The sequence below is a fragment of the Fundulus heteroclitus genome, chromosome 11, assembly GCF_011125445.2.
Source record: "Fundulus heteroclitus isolate FHET01 chromosome 11, MU-UCD_Fhet_4.1, whole genome shotgun sequence".
In the NCBI taxonomy this organism is placed as follows: domain Eukaryota; kingdom Metazoa; phylum Chordata; class Actinopteri; order Cyprinodontiformes; family Fundulidae; genus Fundulus; species Fundulus heteroclitus.
Window position 1 is genome coordinate 33227986 of NC_046371.1, and position 13868 is coordinate 33241853.

Here is a 13868-nt window from a genome sequence, read left to right on the forward strand (position 1 = left end):
AGCTAAGGGGTGGCTATCTGCTGTTTATTTAAACAACTATTTATCTAGGCCTCCGATTCTGACACCCTCGCCTCCAAAGCTACAAAAACACTACATTTATTACACGTATCATTATTACTAAAGTAGGCAGTGGAATAACTAAACATCAGACAGAGAGAGCAGGAGAGAGTGGAGACTTGGACAGAGATGGAGAAGCTGATGGAAGGATAGGTGAGGAAGCCATGGTAAGGGTTAGGCTAGGCTAGCGGCCTTTTACAATGCCGGTAATAATTAAACTGTGTGAAACACGAGGAGTTTTCAAACGTGAAGTGCAGCAACAGAGAATGTGTTTTAAATGTGCTTATGCATTAGAAACAGAGATGTCACATCAAATAGATTTAAGATAAAATCGAGAGAGTCTGGAACACCAAACACAATCCACACCGCAGCAACAGAAAACAGGACATATCTTAGTTTGTTAAGATAACATTTCTCATTGTCACGACAATGCAAGTAAATCCCATGGAGCCGTCTTCTAGGTGGCAGCAGTCAATAATACAATAGGAGAGATTATTCATTTATACCTCAAAGACAGCAGTTAGGGGTTGGTGATCACTGTGTGTATCTGCTCAGAAAGCAGGTATGAAAAAAGTTGTTTATACACTGTTTTTTTGTACTTTGAAGCAAAGCTTACAATTTAAACAGGAGAAATATATTTTTTATATTTTGTTGTTACATTAAAAACACAACAAAATCATCCGTCACTTATATCATGTTTGGATATTAATAATGGGAAGATATAATGAAACACGTAAATGAAACACTGCTTTAATTTCAGTATAATACATCATAAAGTTCTCAATCTCACTGTCAGGAAATGTTCTGATGAACCTGAACACAACCACACACTGAGCTTAGTTTCTGGACGTTTATTGAAAGAGTTTACTTTTGGAGGAAGAGAACCAGAGTCTGTTACCGGGATGGAGCAGGTGGATGATGAAGGCAGGAGCTGGAGAACTGGAGTGAGACATGGCAAGTTCTGACTGGCAGACAAGGTTTGGGTGAAGACGATCCGATCTGGCGGGGAAGAGCTTACTGAGGAGAGCTTTTATAGGGAAGTTGGACAGGTGGGATGAGTCTTGGCTTGATTAATGCAGCAGGTGGAACTGATCAGACATGGAGTGGAACTGGGCTGAGTGAATGGTGGAAGGATCTTGAACTGTCCAAGGTGAGACGGCAAAAACTGAACCCTGACATCACCCCCTGAAGGTCGGCTACTAGACAACCAAAAGAAAAAAAAGGGCGAAGTCCAAAAAAATCTAAACAACCCACCCCGGGTGGGCGGAGGAAGGCTCAGGATGGGGGGTTAGGGTCCAACAACAAACAACCCCAACAGGGTGAACGAAGGGAGGCTTGGGGTGGTAGGCCAGAGTCAAAACAAAAAGGAGTTGAGGTGGCCGACCAGGGGGTTTGACGGCCACAGAAGAGGTCAAGAACGCCCTGGGGAGTGCTGGAGGTCACAGGTGGCTTGGGACCACTGGAGGTCTTAGGCGGTGGCTTGGGTGCGCAGGAGAGCTTTAGCGGCGGCTTGCGAGCACAGGAGAGTTCGAGCGGCGGCTGGGGAACCCGGGAGACTTGAGGCACCTGAGTCAGAAGCGGGCATCGCGGAGGACGACCTCGGCGGCAGAGCAGCAGAGTCTTCGGCGGGCGTCGTGGAGGACAACCTTGGCGGCGGAGTAGCAGAGTCTTCGGCGGAGGACGACCTCGGCGAAGCAGGGTCAGCCGGCGGTGGAGCAGCAGGGCCTCTTATGGGCGTCGCGGAGGGCGACCTCAGCAAGGCAGGGTCAGCCGGCGGCGGAGCAGCAGGGTCTCTGATGGGTGTCGTGGAGGGCGACCCCGACGGCGGAGCAGCACAGTCTGGTGAGGGCGTCGTGGAGGGCGAGCCCGGCGAGGCAGAGTCAGAGGCGGGTGTCACAGAGGACGACCTCGGCGGCGGAGCAGCAGAGTCTTCGGCGGGCGTCGTGGAGGACAACCTTGGCGGCGGAGTAGCAGAGTCTTTGGCGGAGGACGACCTCGGCGAAGCAGGGTCAGCCGGCGGTGGAGCAGCAGGGCCTCTTATGGGCGTCGCGGAGGGCGACCTCAGCAAGGCAGGGTCAGCCGGCGGCGGAGCAGCAGGGTCTCTGATGGGTGTCGTGGAGGGCGACCCCGACGGCGGAGCAGCACAGTCTGGTGAGGGCGTCGTGGAGGGCGAGCCCGGCGAGGCAGAGTCAGAGGCGGGTGTCACAGAGGACGACCTCGGCGGCGGAGTAGCAGAGTGTGCGGCGGAGGACGACCTCGGCGAAGCAGGATCAGCCGGCGGTGGAGCAGAAGGGCCTCTTATGGGCGCCGCGGAGGGCGACCTCAGCAAGGCAGGGTCAGCCGGCGGCGGAGCAGCAGGGTCACTGATGGGTGTCGTGGAGGGCGAACCCGACGGCGGAGCAGCACAGTCTGGTGAGGGCGTCAGAGGCGGGCCTCGCGGAGGGCAATCCCAGCGGCGGAGACAGACCCTCGGAGGCTGGCGATGGAGTTTCACCGGGGTCCTCCTGACGGGGAGCTCCAGAGCAGAACCCTCTGAGGACTCTGGAGCTGAGACTGGAGGTGGGTCCAACCGGACCCCCTCCTTTATGGTCTCTGGCGTAGAGGCTGGAGGAGGGTGCTTGAGAGCGTTGGTGGTCTCGGGTGAAGTCGGAGCGGGACCCTCCGGTGCTGGCGGTGGCGGCGCATCAGGGACCTCAGAGGCAGCCAGTGGAGCAGGGACCTCAGAAGTGGCTGGTGGAGCAGGGACCTCAAGTTGCTGGCGGAGCAGGGACCTCAGAAACGACCGACGGAGCAGGGACCTCAGTAGCGGCTGGCAAGGGCGGCCGGCAAGGGCCTCTTCTGAGGCACACTGGAGAGCGACGGAGAACCTAGGAGGCTTAAGAGCGATGGGGAACCCAGGAGGCTTGAGAGCGACGGGAAACCCCGGAGGCTTAAGAGTGACTGGGAACCCCGGAGGCTTGAGAGCGACGGGGAACCTAGGAGGCTTGAGAGCGACGGGGAACCTAGGAGGCTTGAGAGCGACGGGAAACCCCGGAGGCTTAAGAGCGACTGGGAACCCCGGAGGCTTGAGAGCGACGGGAAACCTAGGAGGCTCAAGAGCAATGGGGATCCCAGGAGGCTGCGAGGTGCAGGCGCTGGAGGAGGTGCTGGGGAGCGGTGAGGTGTTTTCAATGGAGGAAGGTCGTCCCAACCATCTGCTAGTAAATGGCAGGACTGGGGCTGCTGCAGGGGCCTAGGTACCTTCCTTAGACCTGTTAGGTCTGCCTCCTCCAGTGACTGGCAGGACAGAAGCCACTGCATGAAGGGATAAGGAGGACCAGTCGAGCGCCTCGGAGCTGGCGTGAAAGTAGTCAGGCAGCGGTGGACAGCGGTCAATAGGAGGGAAGTTGGTGCCTGTGACTGACCCTCGTGGGGATCGATGCAGAATTCCTCTCTCTACGTCGACCACCACACCTAAACTGCGTAGGTGGCTGACCCTCACGAGGAGAGTGCAAGGCGTCAGCCTTGATCGCTGTGGAGTCCTTTCCCCTCTGCTTCCAGAGCTGATTCCACAGCGTAATAATCTCCAGCCCTGTTGTCTGGCCCTCTCGTGGTCGGGTCATTTCAGCATGGAAGCTCTGCATGGGCGATGGGTTTATTACGGCTGGATGGTACTGTCATGAATAGGGATTGATGGACCCGAACTCAGCCACACATAGAGCTTCAATTAAGAGTTTTATTGAAGGTAGAAGGTTATGGAGGATGAGACCAACAGTCTATACTGGGCTGGAGCAGGAGGATGGAGATGGCTGGAGCAAGTGGACCCAAGGGAGCTGAAGGACAGCGGGTGCTGTGCTGTGGAGCCAGGCGTATGCTGGGAACCAGGAAGCCTCCAAGGGAGACGATAAGGGCGCTGGGGTTGAGGAAGAGCCAGCAGCATGGCAGAGAGAGTTCTTGGGGCACTGGAGTTGCAGCAGAACCAGCAGCACTGCAGAGAGTTCTTGGATTACTTAGGTTGAGGAAGAGCCGGCAGCTCAGCAGAGTAGTTAAAAAAAAAGTAGAATTAATAGAAACAAAACTTATAAACAGACTAAGTGCCGTTTTAGACTGCATTTGGTTAGCAGATCTGTTTTCTGATCCAGCGTGCAGCCATGACTGGTTCTGAATGAAGGCTTCATCTTGGAGCCACTCTCCCCCCTTGCCTCCTGCTTCGCACTTTCACCGCTGGTTAAGACCAAAAAATCATGACTCTGATCGCTCTTCCTGCTTCTCTGTTAACATGAACTGCAGCAGAAATAAGATGTGAAAGAAGCTGAACCAGCTCCGCAGAAGGTGGGTTAAGACTGAGCTCTGGATGGACAGAGCTGTGAACGGATCATCCGCAGGCCAGATGGGCTTTGTTATTTTTCATCCATCCATCCATCCATCCATCCATCCATCCATCCATCCATCCATCCATCCATCCATCCATCTTCTTCAGCTTATCCGGGGTCAGGTCGCGGGGGTAGCAGCTTCAGTAGGGAGGCCCAGACGTCCCTCTCCCCAGCCACTTGGGCCAGCTCCTCTGGGGAAATCCCAAGGCGTTCCCAGGCCAGCCGGGAGACATAGTCCCTCCAGAGTGTCCTGGGTCGTCCCCTGGGCCTCCTCCTGGTGGGACGTGCCCGGAACACCTCACCAGGGAGGTATCCGGGAGGCATCCTACCCAGATGCCCGAGCCACCTCAACTGGCTCCTCTCCACGTGGAGGAGCAGCGGCTCTACTCTGAGTCCTCCCCGGTTGACTGAGCTGCTCAGCCAATCTCTAAGGGAGAGCCCAGACACACTATGGAGAAAATTCATTTTGGCTGCGTGTATCCGGGATCTCGTTCTTTCGGTCATGACCCAAAGCTTGTGACCATAGATGAGGGTAGGAACGTAGATCGACCGGTAAATCAAGAGCTTCGCCTTTTGGATCAGCTCTCACTTCACCACAACGGATCGGTACAGCGCCCGCTTCACAGCAGACGCCGCACCAATCCACCTGTTGATCTCCCGCTCCATCTTCCCCTCATTCGTGAACAAAACCCCAAGATCTCGGATTTGGAGGCACTGATTTTCATTCCGGCCGCTTCTCACTCGGCTGCGAACCGCTCCAGTGAGAGCTGTAGATCATGCCCTGATAAAGCCAATAGGACCACGTCATCCGCAAATAGCAGAGACACAATCTTAAGGCCACCAAAACGGATCCCCTCAACACCTTGGCTGCGCCTAGAAATTCTGTCCATAAAAGTTATGAACAGAATCGGTGACAAAGGGCAACCTTGGCGGAGTCCAACTCTCACAGGAAACGAATCCGACTTACTGCCGGCAATGCGGACCAGACTCTGACACCGGTCATACAGAGACCTGACAGCCCTTATTAAAGGGCCCGGTACTCCATACTCCTGGAGTACCCCCCACAGTATCCCTCGAGGGACACGGTCGAATGCCTTCTCCAGATCCACAAAGCACATGTAGACTGGTTGGGCAAACTCCCATGCCCCTTCCAGGATCCTGATGAGGGTGTACTTCCTGTGGCAGCTGAAGAAATTCAACCTGCCAAGGACAATGATGGTGCAGTTCTACTCCTCCATCATTAAGTCCATCCTCACCTCCTCCATCACCATCTGGTACGCTGGTGCCACCGCTAAGGACAAGAGTAGACAGCGTGTCATCCGGTCTGCAGAGAAGGTGATTGGCTGCAATCTTCCATCTCTCCAGGACCTGTACGCCTCCAGGACTCTGAGGCGTGCAGGGAAGATTGTGGCTGATCCCTCGCACCCCAGTCACAGACTATTTCAGTCACTTCCCTTTGGCAGGAGGCTGCGGTCCATCAGGACCAAAACCTCACGCCACAAGAACAGTTTTTTCCCATCTGCTACCAGCCTTATGAACAAGGCCAAGAGCTGCCCGTGAATCTGGACACTATCTCTCTCCTCCGTTCAGGACTTACAAGCTTCTGCGTTACATTAACGCACAGTTTACTGGGTGTATATAGCTTCTTATATAAATCCATTTTACTTTTTATTTTACTGTGTTCTTATTTTTTGTCTGTACAATCAACACCAAGTCAAATTCCTTGTAAGTGCAAACGATTAAACTTGATTCTGATTCTGATTCTGAATAGCTAAAATGATATGAAATTCAAAAATGTTATCAAATATTTGTTTGAAATTAACCCAGCTGAAGGAGCTGTTCTCGTTGCTCAACATTGCTGTGCAGATCTTGGAAAGGACAGCACAGGGTTATTTTTCTCAGAACTTTCCAGCTTTGTTATGCCTGGACCTGGTTTTCTATGAACATTTGTTGTGAATGGCTTTGGGTAACAGGTTTACACAGTGTCATCAAACAGTTTGAACATCCATGGATGCTTTTCATGTTCGATGACATGAAATGGATCTTTTCAGTTTCTGTATTATTGTTGTGAAAATGTACATATAATAAATGAAAGAGTCAAAGTAATTAAACCAAATTATCAATCTAGTTCCATCTTGATGGTCACCTACTGCTGATCATGAAGTGATGGCTCTTTTCACTGTCTGTTTTTTAGGGACACATCTGCAGCAGGGATAAACCACTCTCCGGGCAACAGTTATGATACTTCTGTGGAAGCTCGGATTCAGAAGGAAGAAGAGGAGATCCTAATGGCCAATCGTCGCTGTCTGGATATGGAAAGCAGGTTGAGTAACCAATATACAACACAAAGGTCTAAATCTTTCATGAGATTTGCATTCCTAAGTGTTTAAAAGGCAAGCCAACTGGACTTCTTTTGTTTCTTGAAGATGTTTCACCTCTCAACCAGCTTCTTTAGTTCGGAACCTGGTTGGCAGGACCAGGTTACATGTTAGAGTCAGAAAGATGCAATAATTTTAAGTGTCATTGCTACATACATTCTAATAAAAATGTTCCTCTGCATTCAAACTTTAGCTCTAGGAGTCAATTAGAATGAATGTTCTCCCACACATGTTCTACAATTTTTAATGCCTCCCACTTAAAATACTTCCCAAACTTTTTCAGGAATGGCATAGGTTAATTTATAGCTATCTGTTGCAAGGAAAAAGAGCTAGGATCAAGTACAGTTGTAGTACAGTTGTAAAACACACAGTTGTACACACTACAGTTGAGGAAAGAAAAGAGGGGAATGAGCCCCCCATGCCTACAGGATTATTACTACGCTGCTCAAATGAGACCACTAGTTTATATTAGTTCAACATCCTACACATCGGGTTGGAAGGAAATGGAAGGCAACACTGTGAGCGGTATTCCAATAATGGCCCTCCTGGCTGATGGTAAACTCCAGAGTGAGGTGATAGTTTCAGAAGACCTTCTATTAGACTAGTCTACCCCTTAAAAAGCATAATTAGAATATGTAAATTAGAAGACTCATCCAGAACATTGAGATATGGCTATGATTCTGATTTTGAACCCAACAAAAATGATGACAGATTTAAAAGGGGGTCCTTAAAGTACTTCTTGATTCTGAGATCATACAAGTTGCTAAATGTTAGAAAGTTCACATATTATTATGACCTGAGGAATTTTTTTTTTAAAAAATTCAATGAAAAAGTGGATTGTTAAGGCTTTTTAGCTCAAGGCTAATAAAAAAATGTTCCATGACCGATGACGTAATTTGTGGGTAGGCGTTGATCTGTTGACATGGTAACAAGATACTTCCTGGTTGCAAACTCGCTTTCTCAAAGACAAATAGACGGATTAAACATGGCTAAAAAGTGTGTGGCTTATGGTTGGTCAAATACCAACAAGGATAATGTCTCTTTACACACATGTCCGAACCCAAAAAGTCCCGGTGTTGTACGAATTTCAGTTTCCCTGTGAAAATCTGTTCCCCTCTGTGTCTGGAGCTGCAGCCAGAGAGGCGGGGTGTCACAGCGCTTCTGATTGGTTTCTCGGTAAAACAACTCATATAATCATGTCAAGATTGTAACATTCAGTTTAATCGGCAGCTGTTATTTACAAAATTGTAAAATAAAAATGAATAAACGCTGTCTTCAGGCAGCTGAAATGTCCATATTCTCTCCTCTCCTCCTCACTCATCACGCAGTGAAGCGGAGAAATCTCGCCGTCATCACAGCAGCCTGCTGAGAAGCGACATGCTCTCTACACTACCTCTCTGCACGGCGCTGCTGTGCTAAGAGGTAGTGAGCGGCACGGGGGTTCGGAACCGAAAGGGCTATGGGTCCATCCCCACAGCCCTTTCGGTTCAGAGAATATGAGCGCCACGCCAGAGTGGAAGAATGTCCAGCCCCTCTCGAGGAGACTGGTTCCAGAGCCAGAGCGGTGCGTCGAGGTGAGTCCAACTATCTCTAGTCGGAACCTCTCAACCTCACACACAAGCTCAGGCTCCTTCCCCACCAGAGAGGTGACATTCCTCGTCCCAAGAGCCAGCTTCTGCAGCCGAGGATCAGAACGCCAAGGTCCCCGCCCTCTACTGCTACCCGTTGCACAATGCACCTGACCCCTTTGGCCCTTCCGACAGGTGGTGAGCCCATCGGAAGGGGGACCCATGTCGCCTCTTCGGGCTGAGCCCGGCCGGGCTCCCTGGGTAAAAGCCCGGCCACCAGTCGCTCGCCAACGTGCCCCACCTCCAGGCCTGGCTCCAGAGTGGGGCCCCGGTGATGTCCTTGCTCATCATAAGGGGCTTTTTGGGCTGCTCTTTGTCTGGTCCCTCACCTAGGACCTGTCTGCCTTGGGTGACCCTACTAGGGGCTTAAAGCCCCTGACAGCATAGCTCCTAGGATCATTGGGACACTCAAACCCCTCCACCACGGTAAGGTGGCAGCCCAGGGAGGGGTATAGAGAGAGAGAGATAACTCTTGTATGTAAATGGTCAGCAGACTGAACTGGACCTCGCTAGACATAACCAGACCGCGCTAAATGTAGACCAGTTCCTGAGCAGGTCTCGGACTGTTTTTTTTTCCCGGTTACCTGACAAGAAGAGCGCATGAGCAGATCACGTCATCCCCTTACAGTCAGCTGACTGTCCACGTTTTTTCCGGCGTGTCTGGCTGCACGTCCCAATTCACACTCCATTCAGACAAATTTCAGACATTCATAATAATACTAACTTCCTTACCGTGCCACACGATTTCCAGTGATGATTCTGCTTAGCAGTGTGATGAACCTCAGTGTCTGTTGTTGTTTCCTGCGTCTGTAAGTCCTTATTAGACGTTTGTTTGTCTTATCCACATCCCAAAAGCCGACTCTGTCTAACCATAACATCCTGAATGTTAAGGGCGCCGCCATTTTGATTTGCTCGGTCCCGCCTTCAATCCCAGAGAGCAGCAGTACCGCAGATCGTCACTAGGAGGCGAGGAGCAACCAAGGAACCGGGATAGTGTGGTGTGTAAACGGTCGTCTCGGCTTGGTTAACTGATCCAAGCTCAGACTGGTCTCGGCTCGGCTGGGTTAAAAAAGTGTAGTGTAAACAGGCCTTTACTGGCCCCTCTGACCACCAATGGCTGGCAGACCGGGTGAAGTTTCTTGTCCAAGAACACGACTGAAACGGTCAGAGCAGGGCTTTGGACAGCTCTGGACCTGTCTTATTTGCTCTGTGCATTGCCTCACCCAAAATCTTTAATGCTGAGCTGAGCCCATTTACTCCTCTTAAATGTTGAGGACTGTAATTGACTGAACATGAAGCCAGATTAACTGATTTGCTTTAGATTTTGTGTCAGTCTCAGAGGTAAGAAGGACAAGATTTTTCCATTAAAGCCCTATTTCTTTAGAAAAATCATGACCATGTATAATGTTTGTTGTCTATTCTATTGACTCTGAAGAGTCATATGGTAAGTGTGGAAGAGTTGGAAGGAATGAGCCTTCAGAATTGGCTTGTGTTGTGTTTAAGGAGAGTAAACCTAAAAATCCCGGTGTTATGAAACATTTGTAAGGCTGAAGGTGTGCAGCATGGCTGGTAAATCGCAACCCTACCTGGCTTGATAATCATGATGTGATGGAGACCACAAAAATGAACAAAAAATTTGAATCTAATTAAAAAAAGGATAAAAATAAATAACAAACCACAAAATTAGGAAATATATAAAAGGTATAAACCCATAGAACTTTGATAGTCAGACATGTGTAGGTGTTATTGTTTGATGATATTTCAGTTGTATTGTTTTAACAAAAAGACTGAAATGGATTTTTACATTTTTGTTTATTAAATAGTTTACTCCAGATAAGTCTGATTCCTTTAATTTGATGTCTGAAACATTTTTCACCCTCTTTATTCTGCACTTATGTACCATTATGGTCCAAGTGTTCAGCTGTATAGTCTCAGCATCCTGATGTAACTAAGACTTCACTCTTTTTTAATGCAGGATAAAGAATCTCCATGCCCAAATCATTGAGAAAGACGCCATGATAAAAGTTCTTCATCAACGCTCCAGGAAAGAGCCCATGAAGTCTGAAGGACCATCTCCCATGCGGCCTTCTAAGTCCTTGATGTCCATCTCTAACGTTGGTCCATGTGGTTCAGGACTGCTTTCCCACAGCCTTGGGCTTAGCAGCTCACCAATCACTGAAGAGCGCAAGGATGCCAGCTGGAAGGGCAGCCTGGGTATGTTCCTTTTCCTCCAATTTATTCCAGGTCAACCTTGAACTCTATATGAAAATTAATTTCCTAACCGTTATGGCCTCATTATTGTCCTCCTCAGTATGTACATGATATACACGACTGAAATAATGAAACAACATTACTGTCATACCCATGGTGCAAGAAACATCTAAAACCACATTAATCATAAAACAGAGAGGAACACATTAAAATTAATAAAAGTGCCAAAGGTCCCTGATACTGGTATCAAGATTAAAGTGACATGCATTAAACCCTAAAGTGACATGTGCAGTGATATGTATGTATGGCATATGTAAAATATGAATTTTTGATCCTGTTAATAGATACAACAAAGCTGCTTCAACAATTAAATACACAAAAAACAATAGAAATCATCTGAATAAAATAAACAACTAAACAAACAAGTAAACAGATATTGCTCGATAAAAGCTAATCCATAAAAAAGCGTTGACAAATTCACTCATACAAATGAGACCAGCAGACAAGACCAGAGCACCAGAATACTATATACCTGACAGAATACTATACACCTGCTTTATTTCACAATCTGATTAAGGAAGGGACAAATGAGTTTTTAAATCTGTTAAGTCTGCAAGCAGGGATTCTAAACTGTTTGCCAGATGGTAACAGCTCATATTGTGAGTTGAGGATGTGAGCAGGATCAGACAGTACCCTCTGAGCAAGTCTGAGGACAGACTGTTCATAGTTGGACTGCAGGGAGAGATTATCAGTACTTCCTATCACCTTCGTCGCAGTTTGTACAGTACAACTAAGTTTAGTTTTTAGTTGCACAGAGAGGTTACCGTACCATGCTGACATTCCAAACCTGATCATGCTTTCCAATACAGCCTGATAGAATAAAAACATGGTTAACACCAAAGACTGAATCTACGTAAGAAATGCAGTTTCTGCTGTAGACGGGAACATAACATATTGACTTGAATTTCCAACTTGAACAAGTTGCCTAAGTGAACACCCAAATATCTGTAAGTACAGACCTGACTGCGGCCAATTGTCACCTAGAGACTTAGGATCAATGATCATCTCCTGTTTTCCTGGCATTGATAACAAGGTGGTGGTCATTGCACCATTGAACAAAGGACTGTACCTCATTAAAATATGATGAGGTGTCCGTATCTTCATGCAGCAAGCCGAGAATAGCGGTGTCGTCAGAGAATTTAAAAATATAATTTCCGGGACAGCTGTTGATGCAGTAATTTGTGTAAAAAGGACCGGAGAGGTAACACAACCCTGAACAACCCCAGTACTGATGGACCTTGGCTCTGACAGGGTGCTGTTAACTCTAACAAGCTGTGATCTATTTGTTAAAAAGGATAAAACCATTTGATAAGAAAAGGATTAAGATTCATCTGCTGTAATTTCTTGATGAGAAAGTGAGGTTGTAGGGTATTAAAAGCAGAGCTAAAATCTATAAATAAAAGGAGAGCATAGGCCTTTGGGTTTTCAACATGTTTAAGATATAGCAAGCTCAGGTATAAACATAGATGAATGAACCCATAGACATTTAAAATGTTCATGTAGGTCCAGAACTTGGTCAAACCCTGATTATTGTTAAACATTTATAGTTTGAGAAATGCAAAGACCAAAGGGATGCTTTTTAAAGGGGATGAGAAAGAAAGGGGTTTTAGAGCAGGTAATGAGTTGAGCTTCCTGACTGCCTGATGGACAGAACTGTCTATTGACTTTGCTGGTTCTGGTCGGAAGACTCTGCAGACTGAAGAAGCAGTGCAATGGATGTGTAGGGTCACCCACCATGGTAATGGTTTTCCGAGAGAGGCGTGTGCTGTATAGATCCTGGAGTGAAGGGAAAGAAGTTCCAACAATCATCTCAGCTGCTCTCATGATGGGCTGGGGGGACTTTCTGCAGGGTGCCGTGCAGGCGTCATACCACACTGTGATGCAGCTGGTTTCAAAGCTCTCAATCACAACCTTCTAAAAGGTGCACAGAATGGAGACTGGGGCTTTTGCTCTTCTCAATTTGCAAATAAAGTAGAGACACTGGTGGCCCTTCTTGGCTAGTGATGCTGTGTTCCTGCTCCAAAACAGGTCTTCTGAGACATGCATGCATTCCCAGGAACTTGGTACTGCTTACTCTTTCCACTGCAACACCCCTGTCAGAAGAGCATGAAGGGCATGCATTTTCAGGAATTCCTTTTGTCTTTTCTACATTCAGAGATACCAGGTAGCTCACCTCATTTCCGTAGTTTGATTCATAATTATCATTGATGAGACCCACTACAGGTGTCATCTGCAAACTTAATGAGGGGCTGTATGACGAAGAAAAGTTGTGTGTCAGCAGGGTCAATAGAAGGGGGCTCAGCACACATCCCAGGGGTGCCCCTGTGTTCAGTGTGATGGTGCTGAAAGTGTTACAGCCGACCCCTACTGCCTGTGGTCTTCTCGTTAGAAAGTCCCCAAACTGACAAGTTTGGGGATGGCCAAAGACATCATTAGGTCATATGTATAAAATGGCTTTGTCATTGCTGTTTAAATACTAGAAACAAACCTCAAACACCTACAAGAGTGGTGGTAAATATTTTAAGAAGGCATTCAGATTATGCAGTCAAGATAAAAACCTAACCTTACATTTCAGTATGTAGCATATCAGCTTTATGCTTAAAAGTATTTGATAGGCCTCTTTGTACTCTACAAGAATAGAAATTAGTTTTTGTACTCAAGACATTCAAGGCACTTCACAAAGTCAGATTCAGTCAAATCATACAGATTGGTCAAAAAGTTTCCTATCTAGGAAGGAAACCTAGTAGATTACATCTAGTCTTGACAAGAAGCATTCACTCCTCATGAAAGAGCGTAGAGCCACAATGGACAGAATAGATGTCTGCATTATCGATGGCTTTGCAGCAATCCCTCACACTGAGCATGCATGAAGCGACAGTAGAGAGGAAAACTCCACTTTAACAGGGACGAAAACCTCCAGCAGAACCAGGCTCAATGTGAACAGTCATCTGCCTTTACTGACTGGGTGTTGGAGAAAACAGAGCAAAGGCACGAAAAAGGAGACAAAAAGAACAGAAGCACACTGTGATCCAGTAATCCTATCTACGTTATATGGTAATAGCGGATGATTTGTCTTCCCTGAATGATGTCACAGGTAACAGAACGCCAGACCAGGTGTACAACCTAAAAAGGAATAAAAATGACAGAGAACAAAAAGGTAAAAGATGAAATTACAACAAGCA

General features: G+C 47.7%; 1 protein-coding gene across 5 annotated transcripts in view; it reads left to right on the top strand.

Moving 5' to 3' along the window:
• amot (angiomotin) overlaps nucleotides 1-13868 on the top strand; it is a 184842-nt gene that overhangs the window by 151492 nt on the left and 19482 nt on the right. For all 5 annotated transcript variants that reach the window (XM_036143411.1, XM_036143412.1, XM_036143410.1 and 2 more), the window contains 2 exons: nucleotides 6604-6732; nucleotides 10391-10629. In XM_036143411.1, the coding sequence (XP_035999304.1) occupies nucleotides 6604-6732; nucleotides 10391-10629 (368 nt within the window). The remainder of the gene's footprint in view (nucleotides 1-6603; nucleotides 6733-10390; nucleotides 10630-13868) is intronic.